Source organism: Trachemys scripta, chromosome 16 (genome assembly GCF_013100865.1).
Source record: "Trachemys scripta elegans isolate TJP31775 chromosome 16, CAS_Tse_1.0, whole genome shotgun sequence".
Lineage (NCBI taxonomy): Eukaryota > Metazoa > Chordata > Testudines > Emydidae > Trachemys > Trachemys scripta.
In genome coordinates, this window is record NC_048313.1 from 1,173,532 (window position 1) to 1,193,267 (window position 19,736).

The 19,736-nt window shown below is 45.9% G+C and overlaps 1 protein-coding gene across 1 annotated transcript; it reads left to right on the forward strand.

Moving 5' to 3' along the window:
- Window positions 1-6,276: 6,276 nt before the first annotated feature.
- On the forward strand, window positions 6,277-18,854 carry LOC117889246 (zinc finger protein 501-like). Its single transcript, XM_034793177.1, has 3 exons — window positions 6,277-6,329; window positions 13,929-14,042; window positions 14,380-18,854. The coding sequence occupies exons 1-3, from the start codon at window positions 6,296-6,298 to the stop codon at window positions 15,570-15,572; spliced, it is 1,341 nt and encodes a 446-aa protein (XP_034649068.1). The 5' UTR covers window positions 6,277-6,295; the 3' UTR covers window positions 15,573-18,854.
- Window positions 18,855-19,736: the final 882 nt, after the last annotated feature.

The window sequence follows — 19,736 nt, forward strand, 5'->3', positions numbered from 1 at the left end:
CCCTCAGCCCCCCCGATTCCCCCAGTCCCAGTCTGTCCCCCTCAGTTCCTCCAATCTGCTTCCCCTGGTCCATCCCCACACACCCACCGACTTCCTCGACCTCCCTCCCCCCAATCCCACTGCCTGGACCTACCCCCATCCCACTCAGGACATGCAGGAAAAAGAAGCAATGGGCTTAAATTGTAGCAAGGGAGATTTAGGTTAGACATTAGGAAAAACTTCCTAACTGTAAAGGTAGATAAGCACTGGACAAATTACCTAGAGGGTTATGGAATAGCAGTCATTGGAGTTTTTTATGAGGTTAGACAAACACCTGTCAAGGATGGTCTAGTGTTGTTATTACTCAGTCCTGCCTCAGTGCAGGGGTTTGACTAGATGACCTGTTGATGTCCCTTCCAGTCCTACATTTCTGTGATTCACACTGAATTGCCTTGTGCCACTGTCTAGTAGTAGTGGCACACAGTTCTCTGACATGCAGGTTTATAAAATTGTAGTTAATATACAGTTTAGAGCATAGCAGTTTTAAAGCTCTGCATGTTCAGACCAACTGAGCTGAAAATTGTGATCTTTAGTATTCAAAACTATTAAGATGTGGGCTGAAATAAAATCAGCATGAATTGCTCAACAATATCAATGGAATCAGCATTGCGCTGCTCTATATTGTAAAACATTACAGTGAAATCTTGCAAGTATTCCATAGCACGCCGCCTTGCCCAAGTGGTAACTAAGCATAATATATTCCTGTTTCAACATTCTTAACTTGTATCCCATAGCTCCTAGAAGTTGTTTTTTCTCAAACACTGAATACTGCTAAGTTATGAGTTTTAACAGTTTTTTTTTCTTTTAAACCACAGCACTGAATGTTATTCTAAAATTGTTTTCCAAATATTCTTAAATTCCCAGTTTATCCCCCGCTGATGTTCATTGTGAAAAGTATTGCAGGTCTAATAATAATATTTGGCACTTTTGTAATTCACTGTCCAACCTGTGTTTTGTGCCCTCCTCTGGTGGATTTTTAGAGGATAACTGTACAGCTACCAGTTAAGGGAGTTATATCTTGAACTCAAGTAGTAGAAGCTCATGCTTTTACGTCTGGACGGCTTGGGTTCAATCTTTGGTGACTAGCTATGATGGAGGTTGCTACACTTATAATCCCTTTAATCAGAGGTTCTGAATATGCTTTGCTGTAGGCAGAACTAGCCTATAGTTAAGCAATTGAAAATTTAGAATGGGAAGTGTTGAAATGTTGGGAAGCCTTATAATTTTGCCAGTCTGGAACGAACATCCCATCTGAGGGATGGGGGCGGGGAGAGAGGAGAGTGAGACAGGACCAGGAAACTGGGACAAGGAATCCAGAGCGGTAGTGGGGGGCAGTTGAAATCAGATGAGGAGCTGGGGCGGGTTAGACAGCAATAGGATAGACATAGACTGGAGGGGACGGGGAAGAAGGGTCTTTGACTACTAGAGACCACTCCATTCAGGAACCTGGAATAGACCCAGGATTCCTGAGTTTCACAGTTCCTCTTCTGTCAGCAGATATCTGTGAAACCCAGTGGCAAAAAAAGTGTCTCATCCCCCTATAGAGCTGATCTGTCACATATAGGATGACAACCTACTGCCTCTGCCATCACTTACTCCATTAGCTCAAGTGGCAGAAGTCTGTGCAGTGGATCTAAAGGTTCATCGACAGGGTTGGAGCCATGCGAGTTTCACGATGATTCCACATGCCAGAATTTCTGGGGCAGTTCAGTTTGATTTTTACAAAAAAAACTGGGGAAATGCATACAGAAATAGGGTGACCAGATGCCTAAATATCGGAATCTCAAGCAGGAGTAGAGAGGTTATTTAATCTCTGTATTTGGCACTGGTGTAACCATTGCTGGAATCCTGTGTCCAGTTCTGGGGTGCACAATTTAAGAAGGATATTGATAAATTGGAGAGTGGTCAGAGAAGAGTCACGAGACTGATTAAAGGATTATAAAACATGCCTTATAGTGATCGACTCAAGGACCTCAATCTATTTAGCTTAACAAAAAGAAGGTTAAGAAGTGACTTGGTTATAGACTGTAAGTATCTACATGGGGAACAAATAGTTAATAATGGGCACTTCAGTCTAGCAGAGAAAAGTAGAGCATGAGCCAAGGGTTGGAAGTTGCAGCTAGACAAATTCAGACTGGATATAAGGCATATCTTTTCAATGGTGAGAGTAATTAACGATTAACAATATACTAAGGGTTATGGTGTTTTTCTAAAAGCTTTTTCTAAAAGCTATCTCTAGGAATTAATTTGGGAAAGTTCTATGTCTGTGCTATACAGGCGGTGAGACCAGGTGATCACCGGATCCCTTCTGGCTTTATAATCTCAGAACTAGGTACATCAATTCACATGCAAAATTCTCATTGAATTCAACAGGCGTCCTTGCCCTGTGGCTTGTGGTGCGGGCTGCAGCAGGGGCCGTACAACCCCACTCGCAACTTTCTAGGGCCCCCTCTCATGGCTCTGTGCACCTGTGTCTGTCATTGTCATCCTCTCCCCTCCCTGCTCGCCCGATGTGTCCTGATATTTCACTCTTGCGATCTGGTCACCCTAGCTGATTGGGACTGGGCGGAGGGGGCAGATCCCTCCCTGGCTGCCTGGTCTGGTCACTCCCTGTGAAGCCCCTGGCGCTAGGGTGACCAGATGTCCCGATTTTATAGGGACAGTCCCAATTTTGGGTTTTTTTTTTTTTAATATAGGTTTCTATTCCCCCCCCGATTTTTCACACTTGCTCTCTGGTCGCCCTACACTGGTCGCGGGGTGGGGGCTGGGCGCTGGGCTGGTCGGTCCAAGGGCTCCTAGGGGCGCTGCACAGACAGACCCCTGCAAGCAGCGGCCCAGAGACCCCAGGCTGAGGCTCCCACGCCCAGCCCCTGCCCGCGCTCAGTCTCCCCGGCCGAGGGGCGGGGCCACCAGGCACCAGGCTCCGCCCCCCCCAACACCAGAGTTTGCTGTAGAAATGGGGGGGGGGCTCAGGGCGTGGGGAGCGGCTGTGAGAGGCCCCTGTCAGAGCAGGGGGGGTCTCCAGGAGGGGACTGGGCGGAGGGGATGAGAAGGTGGGGGGGGGTTTCAGGCTGACCCCGGGGTACGCTGGGAACTGTAGTCCCTGACTGTTCTGGGAGCGGACAGGAGGCGGAAGCGCCCTCCCGGGGCACGCTGGGAAGTGTAGTTCTCGCTCTCTTTCTCTCACGCCGGCCTTCTATTGGCGGGGGGGGGGGTTCAGCGCGCCGCGCTCTCCGCTCCCTGATTGGCGGGCTGGCCCGCTGCGCGCGCGCGGGTGTAGGGCCCCGGAGGCCGCCGCGGAACGTTCGTCTCCCTGCTTGGCGCGCGCCCGGGGGGACGTTCTCTGCCGCCCCCGCCCGGGGCCGCAGGCAGCAGGGGCCGGCGCGAGCTGGGGGCGGGCAGCGGCGCTGCAGGTCTCGCAGCCCCCGGGAACGCGCCGGGGTTGGAGCCGGTCCGGCTCTGGGGGCGCGGGTGGGGGCAGAGGGGGCGGGGCCCGGGGGTTCCCCTTTGTGTGTGTGTCGGGGGGGGGGGGGGGGGGGGGGAGGGGGGGGGGGGGGGGGGGTTGGACCATCTCTGCAGCCTGGACCCCCCCGGGGCGGCGGGGCTGGTGTTAGGGGAGCGGGGCTAATGAACCCCCCTTTGATTTGGCCACGTGTCTCCCCACCAGGGATACAATTCTCCCGGCTTGTCACTGGCGGGTGTAAAATCCAGGCAGGTGTCTGCCCATCTCTCCAGTTACTGACCCTGTGTCCAGATTTTACCCCCATTGTCTCTTTCCTGTTCCAGTGTCCATTTCAAATCTCCTCCGGTGGGGGCTATTTTAACAGTGAAATCCTTGCTGAGCTTAAACACAAAAGAACCAGCTTAGAAGAAGTGGAAGCTCCAGGTCACGCAGCCCCGGATACTGCCCGCTCCTCCCAGCTGCCAGTCACCTGCACACCCTTGCTGTGCCCTCCCCTTCCATTGCCAGGGAGCCTTCCTGCTCCATACCACCCTCATGTACCCCCTTAAAGCAGCTCCCCAAATGGCTCCCTGCTGCCCATGGGCCTGGTGATGGTGAACTATTACTGTCTGTTTATTGCCATGATTCTCCAACTTTTGTACTGGTGACCCCTTTCACATAGCAAGCCTCTGAGTTTGACCCCCCTCCTTATAAATTAAAAACACCTTTTTGTATCTTTAACACCATTATAAATGCTGGAGGCGAAGCAGGGTTTGGGGGGGAGGCTGGCAGCTTGCGACCCCCTCCATGTAATAACCTCGCAACCCCCTGAGGGGTCCCGACCCCTGGTTTATTGAAATTCTGTATACAGTTCTGTTAAATTGTCCCAATGTTCTCACAGATTTAATATCGGTATAAAATCCCTGTAGATCTTCATTGTTTTCTAGCATATTATCAAATATTTCTTTTTTGCCCATTTCCTCCACAATTCTCGGAGATTAATATAAAATCTCCTGTGTGCCTTGCTGTAGTAGCCATGGTGGTCCCAGTATATGGGCGGTTGTCCCCTTGATTTATATACAAATGTTTGGTGTTATTCTCCATCCCATTCCTTATGAATCCTAATGTGCGGTTACCTTTCTTTGGCAGCAGCTATGCATTGAGTGGAATTTTTTTATTGCAATTAATTTTTTTAATCTCTTGACAGCCCTAATATTTATAGAAATTATATATTTAAAGATATAATTTTATCTTATTGTCTTATGTCACCATTTTCCAAGTGTGTTGAAGTCTGTCCTTATTTTGCTACTCCTAGAATTTTTGCTACTCGTAGAATCATGAAATCTATCATGTCATGATCACTTTTGCCCATATTGCTTTCCACCTTCTGTTTCGTAACTAAGGGTATGTCTTATCGATTTATCCAGGATTGATAACGAGACGCGATATATCGATCCCTGAACGCGCTCACCATCAACTTCAGATCTCCACCAGAGCAAGCGGCGGTAGCGCAGTCAACAGGGGAGCCGCGGCCGTCGATCCTGCGCCATCTGGACCCCACGTAATTCGATCCAGCTATTCGCGTAGCTGAAGTTGCGTATCTTGGATCGAACCCCCCCCCCTCCAGTGTAGACCAGCCCTAATTCCTTCTTGTTAGTCAGGATCGGGTGTAAAATGGCCATCCTCCGGTTATTACTTCCCTCTTCTGAAAGAAACAGGTATCCCAGTACATTCCCAGAACTTATTGGACACTTTGTGTATGGTTGAATTCTTTTTCTAACCTTCCTCCCCCCGCCCATTACTAACTGTCTTTTGAATTTTTCTGTTATTTCCCTGGTCTAGGACATCAGGGTGCAGGGAAAGAGCCTGGGGGGAATTGTGAGGTGAAATTATTTCCTGTTCTGACATGTCTCCTATCGCCCTTTTTGCCGCTACAGGCTGCAGCGTAACATTCATGTTTTGCTCCAGATCATTCCGTCCTTCCAGCGACCAGGGAAGGGAGATGGATGCAGTGGAGCCAGTTGAGGTACGGATTATCAGAGGCTGGTGGGTTCCTGGGTTCCTGTTGGCGGGAGAAGGGCAATAAATACATAGGAAGTGGGCACTTCTGGGAGGTTGATTTGGAGGTGGGAGGGGTCAGGGAAATACACAGGGTGGAGAAAGGGTGGGGGGACAGGGTGTGACAAACTTGCTGCAATTTGTTTACTGTGAGGCCTAGATATGAGCAGCAGAGCCCTGGGGTTTGTGGGTGGAAATTCCCTAATTTGTCAAACAGGAAACAACCCCTGTGAACTGGGCTGGGAAAACGTACCAGCCTCCACATGCTGTAGCCTGAACCTACGAGCCAGACACTGTTGTGAGATATGAAAGGGCACCCCCCAGTGAAGACACCTCAACTCCTCCCCTCCAGCTGCTGGTAATGGGGCGGGTGTTGGGATTCCCACCAGGAAATTGTCCCTAGGCCCTGCTGGGGGCTCCATCTCCTGTATCAGCTTCTGGCTAGTTAGGTGAGCGATGAGAATGGGAAGACCACTGCCTCTTCTCTCTGCTAGAAGGGCTCTCTCTTTCTCCCATCACCCTGATGCTTCCTGGCTGCTCTGATGGGGTGGGACTATGCTCACTTCCTGCCTCCCAGAGCTTTCATGTGATTGGCCCTCCTCGCCTGTTAATAGTGATGTCACTAGGCAGCAGGTACTGAGTAGCAGGTTCTTGCTCTTTTAGGGGCCGGTGACCTTCGAGGAGGTGGCTGTGTATTTCACCAAGGAAGAGTGGGCTCTGCTGGACCCCGCTCAGAGAGCCCTCTACAGAGATGTTATGCAGGAGAACTATGAGAATGTGACCTCGCTGGGTAAGGATTCCCATCCCCTTGGTTATGAGAAGGGGAAAATGAGGAATTAAGGTTCACAGCACCCCACAATGCAACCTCAACTGTGCCCTGTTTCAGCAACATCTCGACAGACCAATGACACATACTAGCACTTTATCCTCCCCCCTACGGAGCATAAAGGAGCAGTATAGCATAAAGTCTAATACTTTCTCTTTGCTAAGGCAAAACTTGTAGTTTGGTCCAGTGTAGAAAACAAAAGCTACATACCCCTGGCCTGCGCTCCAACACTGAGCCGACTGCACACCCCTTTGTCATTGCACTGAGGATTCCTTCTGAGTCACTTACCCCTCATGGAGACCACTTGCATGTATGCCACCAGACTGCTGACAACTGGCGTGACAAGAACACCTTTATTGACCTGCCAACAACACTCCCCACTGAATTGAGGAATACTTGTTTCTTCAAGTTTCACATGCACCTCTCTTCATATCAGAATCACAGCTCTGCCAAGCTGCTCCAACTATTCCCTAAAATGGGTGAACTTGAGTGCTTGTTTAGCACGTCTATCATCCAGTGGCCCCACTGATTGTCAGGGTTCCTGCTTCTGATGTACTTAAAAAAAAAAATTGGTGTTAGTTTGTGACTTTTGCTAGTTGCTCTTCAAATTAATCCTAAATGAGGATATTGATATGATAGGCATCACAGAAACTTGGTGAAATGATTATAATAAATGGGACATGGTAACACCAAGAAACGAACTATATAGGAATGACAGAGTAGGTTGTGCTGGTTGCAGAGAGGCACTATATTACTCCGGGGGGAATTCTATGCCAAAAAAAATAAAATTCCGTGCACATTGCAAAATTCTGCATATTTTATTTGTCAAAATAACGCAATATAATCACACTGGTTTCAGTTATTTAGGTAATTTAAACTACAATAAAATGGATTGAGAGTGGGAGTGGGGAGCATTGGAGGAAATCCCCAAGCTTCCTTGCCTAATAGTAACGTAGCTAGATTTGACTCTCTTTCTAGTTATGGCTGCATATATTTGTTGGCTAATATGCTCAGTGTTACATCATAGGCACCTGAAGAGCGAGTGAGGGCTGGGGAATCAGATTCGCAATTTATATTGGCTACGGACCATCTCCAGAAACATCTGGTAAACAGTTCATACAGCACAATTTTCAGTCCAAAAACGTAGCCCCGTTTAATCACTAAAGCACCATAAGGATTTATAAGGCCATACTGTCCTTTACAGCACTCTGGCACTGTAAATGTACCTTAAAACTTACACCTATTTTATACTCCTAGGGGAAGTCACAAAGACAATAGGAACAATTCACAAAGCAGGCAGGCTGCTACATTCTGCTCTGCCTGACGGGACAGAGCCTGCCCCATACTTAACTCCTCAGAAATACCCCAAAGCCCTGCCCCTCCACGCCGAGCACGCCACAAGAGCGAGCAAGAGGGACAGAGTGTCTCTCTCACATGCGTGACTGCTCAGCTCCTCCCTGCCCCTGGTGGTGATTTATGTCTCTACGGGCTGCTCCGGGCGCCTGAACCAACCTGCCTGCATTGCTGTGAGGGGCGTGTGACCACTCTTGCGGCTTCCCTTTGCTTCCCCAACAGAAGTTGTTTTTCTGCTGGGAAGCAAAGAAATCTGCAGGGGACGTGAATTCTGGATACGCACAATGACATAAAATTCCCCCAGGAGTAACTCTGTGAAAGAAACAGAGTCAAATATCGAAAATCTTTTAAGTGAATCAAGTTATGCCATAGAATCTCCACTGATAGAAATTCCATGCTTGAATAATGAGAGTATAGCGGTAGGAATATGCTGTTGACCACCTGACCAGAATGGTGGTGGTGACTATGAAATGCTCAGGGAGATTAGAGAGGCTGTTAAAATAGAAAACTCAATAATAATAATAATCGGGGTTTTCAACTATCTCCATATTTACTGTGTAGGGGTCACCTCAGGATGGATGCAGAGGTTAAGTTTTTAGAAACCATTAATAGCTGCTTATTGGAGTAGCTAGTCCTGGAACCCACAAGGGGAGAGGGAATTCTTGATTTAGTCCTAAGTGACAGACAGGATCTGGTCCAAGAAGTGAACCACTTGGTAATAGAGACCATAATGTAATTAAATTTAACATCATTGCGAGGGGGGAAAGTACCAACAACTCCACCACAGTAGCATTTAACTTCAGAAAGAGAAACTACACAAAAGTGAGAAAGTTACATGGAAACATTTTTAAAATACCATAATAGAGGCTCAAAATAAATGTGTACCCCCAAATGGGGACAAAAAGAAAAATAAGTGGACTAAGAAAATACCACCATGGCTAAAGAGTAAATAAGGTAATTAGAGGTTAAAAAAAGGGCATCCTTTAAACACTGGAAGTCAAACCCTACTGAGAAAAATAAAAGGAGCATAAATTCTGGCAAGTCAAGTTTGAAAGTATAATTAGGCAGGCCAAAAATATAATTTGAGGAGCAACTACAAAAAGTTACTAAAACTAACACCAATTTTGTTTTTGAAGCACATGCATGCGTCAAGCACCTTCCCAGACCACCCCACGTTGATGTCAGTGAAACACCCACGGTGATCAACAAGCGCCTGCAATAACATGTACCTCTTTCTATTGATGTACTCCACTGGAAGATGGTCCGGACCCAAAATTGGAATCTGTGTTCCATCTGTTGCCCCTCCACAGTTAGGGAATCCCATTTCCACAAAAACATCCACTCTTTCACACACATTGCCAAGAGCCACGGTTCTTCATAGCACAATGCGATTAATGGCCCTGCGCACTTGTGTTAACAGCTCCTACGGTCAACTTCCCAACTCCAACTTGATTTGTGACTGGCAGCAGTCCAGGGTCACCAGCTTCCACACAGCAATCGCCACACACTTCTCCCTGACTGTGCAGCTCTCATTCGGTGTCCTTGCACCGCAGGGCTGGGGCGAGCTCTGCACACGGTTCCAGGAAGGTGGCTTTCCTCATCCAAAAGTTCTGCAACCACTCTGCATTGTTATGCATGTCTGCGATGACTAGCAATCCCACCACTCTGTGCCTGTTTCCTGTGCACAAAAGCAATAGTCTACCATGTGCAGCTGCTCTGTGAATGCCAAAAGTAATCTAGTGTTGCTTCTTTCTGTGGCATACAGCAGGTCAGGCAACTCTAATTCCTGTTCAGATTGGTAGCTTATGATTAACTGCATGACCATCCGTGATGTGTTCATAACAGTGACCACAACAGTAGAGAGCAGTGTGGGATCCATCCTTTCACACACAGATGGCAGGCGCACAGTACACAGAAATGCCGTGAAAAGCAGTCAGAAGATTGTGGAATGCTGGGACAGAAAATAATACATCCTATGATGCGCTGTGATCAACTCCACATTCCCACAAGTCCTAGCTGCTGAAAGTGGCAAGTTGCACACTGGGATAGGTACACACAGTGCACTGCTCTCACTCTCGATGCTAGAGACCCAAGTGTGGACGTGCTCTGCCGACAAAGGGAGGGTAGTGCAACATGCAATAGCGATAAAATTATAGTGCATTTTGATCGTCGACACAACTTTTGTCAAAAAGCCTCTAGTGTAGACAAGGCCTAAGAGAACTAGTAGGTACAGTCTGAAGGGAAAAAATAGCTCAGAAAAACTGGTAGTTTGTCAAGAACACAATACCAAAGGCATAACTGACATGAAGGAGAGAAAATAAGGATAGTAAGAAGCCAAGATAGCACCACAAGAGCTCTTTAATGACCTGAAAATAAAATGGAATCCTACAAAAGGTGGAAATGCGGACAAATTGCAATGGAGTATAGAAGGAGAGCACAAGCATGTAGGGACAAAATCTAAAAGGCTAAGTCACAAGTAACTTTTACACCTATCAAGGGATAGAAAAGAGAAGAAACGGTTCTATAAATACATTAGGAGCTAGAGAAAGACAAAGGAAGGTGTAACTCCTCTAGTTAGCAGGGAAGAAAAACTAATAACTGATGACATCAAGAAAGCTCAAGTATTTAATGCTTCAGTCTTTACTAAAAAGGGTAAATGGTGACCTCTTAAGCTTAACACAATTAATATTAACAATGAAGGGGCTGGAAGAGAAGCCAAAATAGGAGAACAGGTTAAAGAATATTTAGATAAGTTGAATGTGTTCAAGTCAGCAGAGCTTGATTAAATTGCCTTTAGGGTATCCAAGAAACTAGCTGAAGCCGTTTCAGAACCATTAGCAATTATCTGGAGGACTAATAAGGTCTCTGAAGACTACAGAAGGGCAAACTTAGTGCACCTCTACCTCAATATAACGCTGTCCTCGGGAGCCAAAAAAATCTTACTGCGTAATAGGTGAAACCGCGTTATATCAAACTTGCTTTGATCCACCGGAGTGCACAGCCCCACCCCGGAGCACTGCTTTACCGCATTATATCCAAATTGGTGTTATATCGGGGTAGAGGTGTACCTATCTTTAAACACAGGAACAAAAAAAATACTTGGTTAATTAAAGAGCGGTCAATCCTTACTTCAATACCTGGAAAGATACTGAAACAAAATTATTAAACAATTTGTAAGCATCTAGAGAATAATAGTATAATAAGTTATAGCCAGCATGGATTTATCAAATCATGCCAAGCCAACCTGACTTCCTTCTTTGACAGGCCTAGTGGATGGGGGAACAGTAGATGTGATATAGCTTTACTTTAGTAAAGTTTTTGACATAGCCCCATATGATATTCTCACAAACTAGAGAAATATGGTCTAGGTAAAAAGCAACAGAGGGTCCTGTGGCACCTTTAAGACTAACAGAAATATTGGGAGCATAAGCTTTTGTGGGTAAGAACCTCACTTCTTCAGATGCAAGTTGCTCCCAATGCTTCTGTTAGTCTTAAAGGTGCCACAAAGGACCCTCTGATGCTTTTTACAGGTTCAGACTAACACGGCTACCCCTCTGATGGTCTAGGTAGAGTCACAACTAGTTGAAAGACGGTACTTAAAAAGTAGTTATCAATAGTTTGTCAAACTTGGAGGGTGTATTTTGTGGGGTCCTGCAGGGATAAGTTGTAGGTCCAGTACTATGCAATGTTTTCATTAGTGACTTGGATAAGGGAGTTGAGAGTATGCTTCTAAAATCTGCAGATGACACCAAGCTGAGAGGGGTTGCAAGAACTTCGGTGGAGAGGTTTAGAATTCAAAATGACCTTTACAAATTGGAGAATTGGACTGAATGAACAAGATTAAATTCAATAAAGGCAAGTGCAATATTCTTCACTTGAGAAGGAAATAAAATCAAATGCACAACTAGAAAATGGGGAATAACTGGTTAAGTGCTGAAAAGGATCTGGTGGTTATAGCAATCAACAGTGTGATGAAGCTGCAAAAGAGGATATCATCATTCTTGCGTCTATTAACAGGAATTTGATCTGTAAAATACTGAATGTCCCACTGCGTGAAGCCTCAGCTGGAGTATTGTGTCCATTTCTGGGTACCAAACTTTAGGAAAGATGTGGAGAAATTCAAGATAGTCCAAAGGAGAGCAACAAAAATAATGAAAGCATTACAGAACCTAACCCAAGAAGAAAGGTTTAAAAACAACAACAACAAACTGGCATGTTCAGTCTTGAGAAAAGAAGATTGGGGGGGGGGGGGACATAGAAATATATCACATCAAAGTGCTCCCCCCCATCCACGAGGCTTGTTACCCTGTCAAAGACTGATGTTAGGTTGGTTTGACATGATCTTGACAAATCTGTGGTGACAAGTACTTCACCTTATTTTCTTCAAGATGCTTACAAATTGATTATTGATTATTTGGTCTAGTATCTTTCCAGTTACTAAAATTAAGCTGACTGGTGTATAATTCTGTGGGCCGTCCTTATTTCCTTTTTATAGATAAGTACTGTATTTGCCCTTTTCCAGTTCTCCGGGATATCTCCCACCCTTCATGAGTTCTCAGAGATAATTGCCAGTGGCTCAGGGTTCTCTTCAGCCAGTTCCCTACGTATTCTTGGATGTATTTCATCACATCCTGCTGACTTGAAGCCATCTTCCAAGATGGTTGATATTGACTCAGAGGTCTCTTCAGCCGGGTCCTTAATAAGCTTATTATGCAGCAAAGGATATTTAGGTTAAATATTAGGGAAAAGTTTCTAACTCTAAGGACATTTACTCTGGAATAGACTTCTAAGGAAAGAAGTGGACTCCTCATCATTGGAAGTTTTAAAAACCAAGTTGGACAAACACCTGTGAGGGATGATCTAGATTTACTGGGTCCTGTCACAGCACAGGGGGTTGGACTTGATGACTTCTTGAGCTCCCTTCCAGCCCTACATTTCTGTTTTTCTTTGTTTTCTCCCATGCTGCTCGTTGGAAGAGCTTCCCATAAATATCCCCAGACCTACCTCATTACATTTGGGAGAACTTCCAACAAGGAGGTCTATGGTCAATGGGGGAGTTGAGGAGAGAACACAAGGAATGGTCCCAGGAGGTGGGGAGGGGTGAGATCAGTTAGAGGACGGTGACAGTAGTTTGTTACCCAAGGTTTTCAGAACCCCCATCAGGGGCAACGTAACTATTTCACTCCAGGTGGTGTTAGGAATAAATCAGTAGGCACCCAGCGATTCCGTCTGATCTAGGATTAAATGCAAGTCAGCATGCTCTTGTCTAACACTGCAGTTTATTAGATTTAAGCACACACAGACATAAGCAATAGGTTTAGAACATCCCAGATATTTACCTATATTCTGAGACGGTATTGAGTAATCAACGACAGGTCGGCGCTAGCCAAATGCCTCCCTGCCAGGGAGTAAAGATGTCAGGAAAAAAGTCTCTGACAGGATAGCTCCAGAAGACTGCTTCAAAGTACACTCTATTATCTAAACTTTTTATAACTAACTATACAAAACACATAGGTCATAATGACCCCTACTAAATCATCAGTTTTCCTAACTTTCCATGAACTTTTAATATCAGAGGCTAGATTCAAGGCTGTCCATTCACATATCTTCTTTCATTCTCAGTTATTTACTTTTTCCTCCCCTCCTCCCATTCTGATTAGCAAAACCACCAGTAGTTATGACCTTACATCTGAAAGCCGGTCTCCAAATTAATCCTTATCTATGCGGTGTTCTGTTTCATTAGGTCATAGTGGCTGAGTGCATATAATATGGTTGCAGTTAGCTTGATAACATTCTAGGGTATATTCACCCCTCAATCCAGGGCAACATCGTTGACGGGTAGCTACATCTGTGTGTCCTTCCTCGTCTCTCTGAGTGCCCCCCTCATGCCTTTCCCCCTCCTGCAATGTCTGTGGGCCTGCCTCTATCAGTAAGAAGCAGTTCCAGGAGGACTTACCCTCTGGCTGGAATTTTCCCTTTCTGGGATATGGAGGTACCTGCTCTGGGTTTTAGGAGCCCCTTTGCTCATGAGTGTCTGGCTGTGTGTCTTCCCAGTAGACATGGGCACAGTTAAATTCCTCATAAGAAGAGCTGGCCCCAGGATTTTACTCATTTAATATGATCTGGGGTTAAAATAACAGAACTTCCTGTGAGGGTGACAAATGTCCCATGAATTCACCTGATCTCACTTATCTTCTTTCCCCTGGGCAGGGTTTCCAGTTTCCAAACCTGATGTCATCTCCCAACTGGAACGGGGGGAAGAGTTGTGGGCCTCAGATCTCCAGGGCTCAGAGGAAAGAGAGATCCTGAGAGGCATCTGCACAGGTGAGCAATCATTAAACCAACTCAGAAACTGTCCGTACCTGACGGAAACAGCTCCCAGCAAAGACCTTGTGAGCTCTCTGAGTTCAGGATTGTCCCCAGCAGGTGTCATATTCTCAGGGCAGATATTGCTCATGGTTTACTACCCATCCTGACTAACTCCTGGCAGTAGTTCCTTCCCTGAACTCGCTTCTCCCTGAGTGTTTGGATGCAAACTGGATGCAGAATTGATCCCCTCTTCTCTCCTCTTTGGGGATTTTTTTTCCATCTGCAGCTGCTCTTTTGGTTTGTTCTCCCCTATTCCATTCCTGTTTCTGAGGCTTTTCTTTCTCTGTCCCAGCAGGTAATGGGATGCTGAGTGAGACCATGAAGCAGAAAGATGGTGAGCAAGTGGAACCACGTGGGGCGTTATTGCAAAGATGCAAAGGGAGTGTGACCAGGAGTTGTGAGCAGGGAAAGGCCTGTGAGAGTCAGCACATTCCAGAGAAATGGCAGGGAAACCAGCCAGTGCAGAAATTTGGTAAATCTCTTAATTATCAGGGAACTCAGAAGGGCCTCAAGGAAACCACAGACCAGCAGAGAATCCCCATGGGAGAGAGAAACACGTGCACTGAGTGTGGGGAAAAGTTCAGTAGGCACTCAGGCCTTATTAGCCATCAGAGAATCCATACTCGAGAGCAACCCTATGACTGCTGTGAGTGCGGGAAAATCTTCACTCAGAGCTCAACCCTTATTAAACATCACAAAGTCCACACAGGGGAGAAACCCTATGAATGCTGTGAGTGCGGGAAAACTTTCACTCGGAGCTCAAACCTCATTGCACATCAGAGAATCCACACAGGGGAGAAACCCTATAAATGCTGTGAATGCGGGAAAACATTCACTCTTAGTTCAACCCTCATTGCACATCAGAGAATCCATACAAGGGAGAAACCCTATGAATGCTATGAGTGCGGGAAAACCTTCACTCAGCGCTCAAACCTTATTACACATAAGAGGATCCACACAGGGGAGAAACCCTATGCATGTTGTGAATGCAAGAAAACCTTCACTCAAAGGTCATCTCTTATTAGCCATCAGAGAACCCATACAGGGGAGAAACCCTATGAATGCTGGGAGTGCGGGAAAACCTTCATTGTGATCTCAAATCTTATTAAACATCAGAAGAACCACACAGGGGAGAAACCCTATGAATGCTGGGAGTGCGGGAAAACCTTCGCTTGGAGCTCAAACCTTAGTTCACATCAGAGAATCCATACAGAAGAGAAACCGTATAAATGCAGTGAATGCGGGAAAACCTTCACTCAGATCTCCCACCTTATTACACATCAGAGAACCCATACAGGGGAGAAACCCTATGAATGCCGTGAGTGCGGGAAAACCTTCACTCGGAGTTCAATCCTTATTATACACCACAGAATCCATACAGGGGAGAAACCCTACGAGTGCTGTGAGTGCGGGAAAACCTTCACTCAGAGCTCAACCCTTATTACACATCAGAGAATCCACACAAGAAAGAAACCCTGTGAATGATATGAGTGCAGGAAAACCTTCACTGAGAGCTTAAACCTTAATACACATTAGAAAATTCACCAAGGGGAGCGCCCCAAGGAATGCTGTGAGTCCAGGAAAACCTTTGGTCATGGCTCACACCTTAATGGACATTGAAGGATCCACAAAGGAGAGATCCTATGAATTCTCTGAGGGTGGGAAATTCTGTCAGAGTTCAGCCCTTATTTATTATCAGAAAAGCTGCAAGGGAGATAAATACCATAAAAACCTTGTTTAGAGCTGAGAAAAGATTTTGTTTTCCTTTTGCTAATTCCCACATAATGAACTTCAAGGCAGCATTTGTGTCATGGTGGTCTCTCAGCTCCCCCAGCTGAGTTGTCTGCTTTTCCCTTTTGCACTCACCCTTCCTTGGGGTGAATCCCACAATTTTTTCTTTTTCACCAACTCCTTTGTCCTAGGTCATGGGAAATGTGTGTCCCTCCAACAGGAATGTCCATCAGCTCCAGATGAGGGAACTGGGAATCACTTCAACTAAGTACATGGAAGTTAAATCTACCTGGGCCTTGACTGCACTAGGATATTCCATGGAGTTAGATAGCTGGAGTTAGCTATCCTGATGAAAAAATAGTGTTTTTACAGTAAAGGAAATAGCCCATGTATAGTGGCCAGGGAAATTTAGCAAATTTCCTCAAGACCTGACATAACCTCCGTCACTTCTAGTCTAAACAAATTTGGAGCATCATATTCATACCTTTCCTCCCACTGCAAAGTGATTGTTAGTCACCAGGTTCCCTCACTAGGGACAAATTGTCTCATTCCCGGTTGTTCTCACAATGCTCTGGGTTGTGCTGAATCACTGGGTTTTGTATCATTTTTCTTATTTTAAATATAACAAAGAGAAGGAGCAGGATTAGGGATAGGAAAATATGTTTTTTTCAACTTCTGTGACACCTGAAGTGGTGAGTTGGAAGGATTCCCATGTTCAGAATTAGCTCAGCAGTATTTTCTCTGTTTGAGCCGTATAGAATTTATCTTCTACACATTCTACAACTCTGCCTCTCAAGGTGTCATATGATTCAGTGTTCTCAGTCCTCTGCTTGGGAATCACACTTTGTTTTCTTTGATCTTAAAACCTAGTAATTTAGGGCCTGAGATGAAATTGGCAGAGACCTGGAAAGGGCATTTGAATGGATCTCAAACACAGGGCCGTCGTTTGGCGTTTAAATCCCAGTTTCCAATGGTTAGCAAAGGGGATGGGATTGTTTGCAGATGGGAAGGTTGGCTGGGTTTTTGTTTTGTTCTGTTTCTGTTTTTTTTTTCATTACAATGATTCTAGAAGTTTTGCAAATGATACAACTCAACACTAATGAGTGATGCGGCTTTGAATGGATCAGAGGAGAATGCAATGAGAGACCCTCTTCTCTTGGTTCTGAGTCAACACATTTAACCTGATCTGGAATTTCTAGTTCTATGAAACTGGATGTATCTTATATCTCTCTGCGTTGTGGGTTTTTCCTCTTTCTTGAGGGCCATTTGGCCACCAAACAGGATATGAGTTTGATTTGTCAAACTGTGGCTCCGATTTATTGGGGACTTTGAGAAAATGACTATTTTAGCAAGACTATTTTCTTAGTTTAGTTTTGCTTTTTCCCTGCCTCCCCTCCATGATGACATGGAGAAACTTCAAGTGCAGTTCAGTCAACGGAAGAGAATACTCCGAGTTATTGGACATATCACCAACTGTTTTTAAATCTCCAGTCTGAAATGGCGAACAACAGCACGCCCCAAATTATGCAACTGACGGGAGTAACTGGATACAGTCACAGTGCTGTTCAATTGTTTAGGTCAATATTGTCTCAGATGATCTGGGCAGAGAATTCCACAGTAAGTGATTAGGCACTAGGCAAAAGGCTCGTATATGTTTCCCAAGGCAGTTGTGATGCAGGGTCTTGTGACAGACTTGTTCACACCCTACACACTATTACAATAATTTTTGTATAAGGCACGTCTTGTGAGGTACCATTTAAAAATTCATAATTTGCTGATCAGTAGTATGGAAAAGTACACATAGCATCACTGTATGTAATGTAATAAACACAAGCTGAAATCATGGCTAAAAGTATGTTTGGTAGATAAATCTGAGGAATGGCCAAAAGCAATTCCTCAGAGGTCAAATGACACCTCAGCCAAGTGCAAACAAGGCTGATGGACCATGCTAAGTGGCAGGAAAGGGGGCAAGACCAAAAAAATCTGCATTTTAGGCCTTGTCTACACTACAGAGCTTTTTGTTAACAAAATGATGCCGCTTTAATTAAAGCACTTTAATTAAACTGCTGTTGTATGTTCACACTATACTTCTTGTGCTGGCAGAGCGCATCCACACTAGCAGGTCTTGCACTGACACACAAAGCAGTGCACTGTGCAACAGGACACAGGCCGCTTTGGGAAGAGCTTGCATGATGCAGGTTTCTCAATCCCATTGTTCCATGGGCATCCTACTAGATTGCCAGCTGTTTTTCAATGGAAGTGTTTGTGGGGAAGTGTGTGACAGGGAGTGTGTGTGTGTGGGGGGGGGGGAAACAAAGACAGAGTGTGTCTTGAGGGAGAGTGAGTATGTCGGCATTCTGTCTCTTTAAGTTCAGACAGCAGCCAGAAGCAACCAGTCCTGAGCTAGGACACCCCACACACACACATATCAGCCCTGCCTCCCTCCCTGGCTCTGCACAGCACAGCAATCCCACCCACAGCAGCAGCCTACCTGCCGTTGTGTTCCTAGTGCCGGGGAGAGCAGGAGGATTCCATGTTAATGATGTGCTCCTTGCTGCCGGAACGGAGCAGCATGCTCGGCTGTCAGAACTTCCTAGAGCTTTGAAAGGGGAGGGGCACACGCCTGCAGGGCAGCCGAATTCAAAACAGTGAGCAGAGTGGTCACTGCGGGCATTCTGGGATACTGGGAGAGGCCAGTTATGGCGACATAATGCATTGCAAGCATCTATACTGATGCTTTGTCACTTTAACTTTGCAGCCAAAAGCTCTGTCTCATCTAAGTGGTTTTGTTTTGTCGGCAAAAGTAGCATTGTAGCATGTGCACCTCCACTGTTTTGTCGGCAAAAGCTGCCTTTTGCTGACAAAACTGTAGTGTAGACAAGGCCTTAGCAAAGAAACAGCATGGAGTTCTCATGCACACATCTCCTGTAGCCTTGCTCCCACCTGGAAATGCTTCTCAAAGGGTAAGTCCAGACTACCCGCCGTATCGGCGGGTAGCGATCAATTTATCGGGGATCGATATATCGTGTCTTAACGAGACGCGATATATCAATCCCCAAACGCGCTCCCTGTCGACTCCGGAACTCCACCGGAGCGAGCGGCGGTAGCAGAGTCGACAGGGGAGCCGCGGCCATCAATCCCGTGCCGTGAGGACCCAAGGTAAATCAATCTAAGATACTTCAACTTCAGCTACACTATTCACATAGCTGAAGTTACATGTCTTAGATCGATTCCCCCCCCCCAGTGTAGACCAGCCCAAAGGGGGAACAGGACTATAAAAAGAAGGGGCAGACACCTCTCAAAACACTTCCCTCTCTCTCCCTGTCCATTGCATTCTCTGCAACTGAGAAGACAAAATGACACAGCTGTTGAGCTTTGGGGGAGGGGTCCTGGCTTAAAGAGTTTGGTCAGTGAAACCGCTGAAGCACGTAGGTGAGAAAATTTTGCTTTGAAACGAGAAATTTCTTAAGTCTGTGCTAGTGAGCATTTATCTTTGTTTTTCTTGTAACCATTTTAACTTTTATGCCTCATTATCTGTACTCATAAAATCTGTCTCTTTGTAGTTATTAAACTTATTTTCTGTTTTCTATAAGCCAGTGCGTTTAAACTGGAGTTTCTGAATAACTAAGGCTATGTTTATGTCACGGAGGTCATGGAAGTCACGGAATCCGTAACTTCCAAAGATCTCCATGACATTCTCTGCTTCAGCCCCAAGGGCTGCGGCACTCTGAAGCTGGCAACCAATGGGGCCCTGCAAGGTTCCAGCGACAGGTGACGGGGGGGCCCTGCAAGGTTCCAGCGACAGGTGACGGACTCCTGAGGGAGCCCTCCTCAGGGTTCCGGCAATGGGTGACAGCCTTGTGTGGGGGAAATGGGATGCCGCAGGTGAGTGGCTGGGGGTGTCCTGTTTTCTTTTGG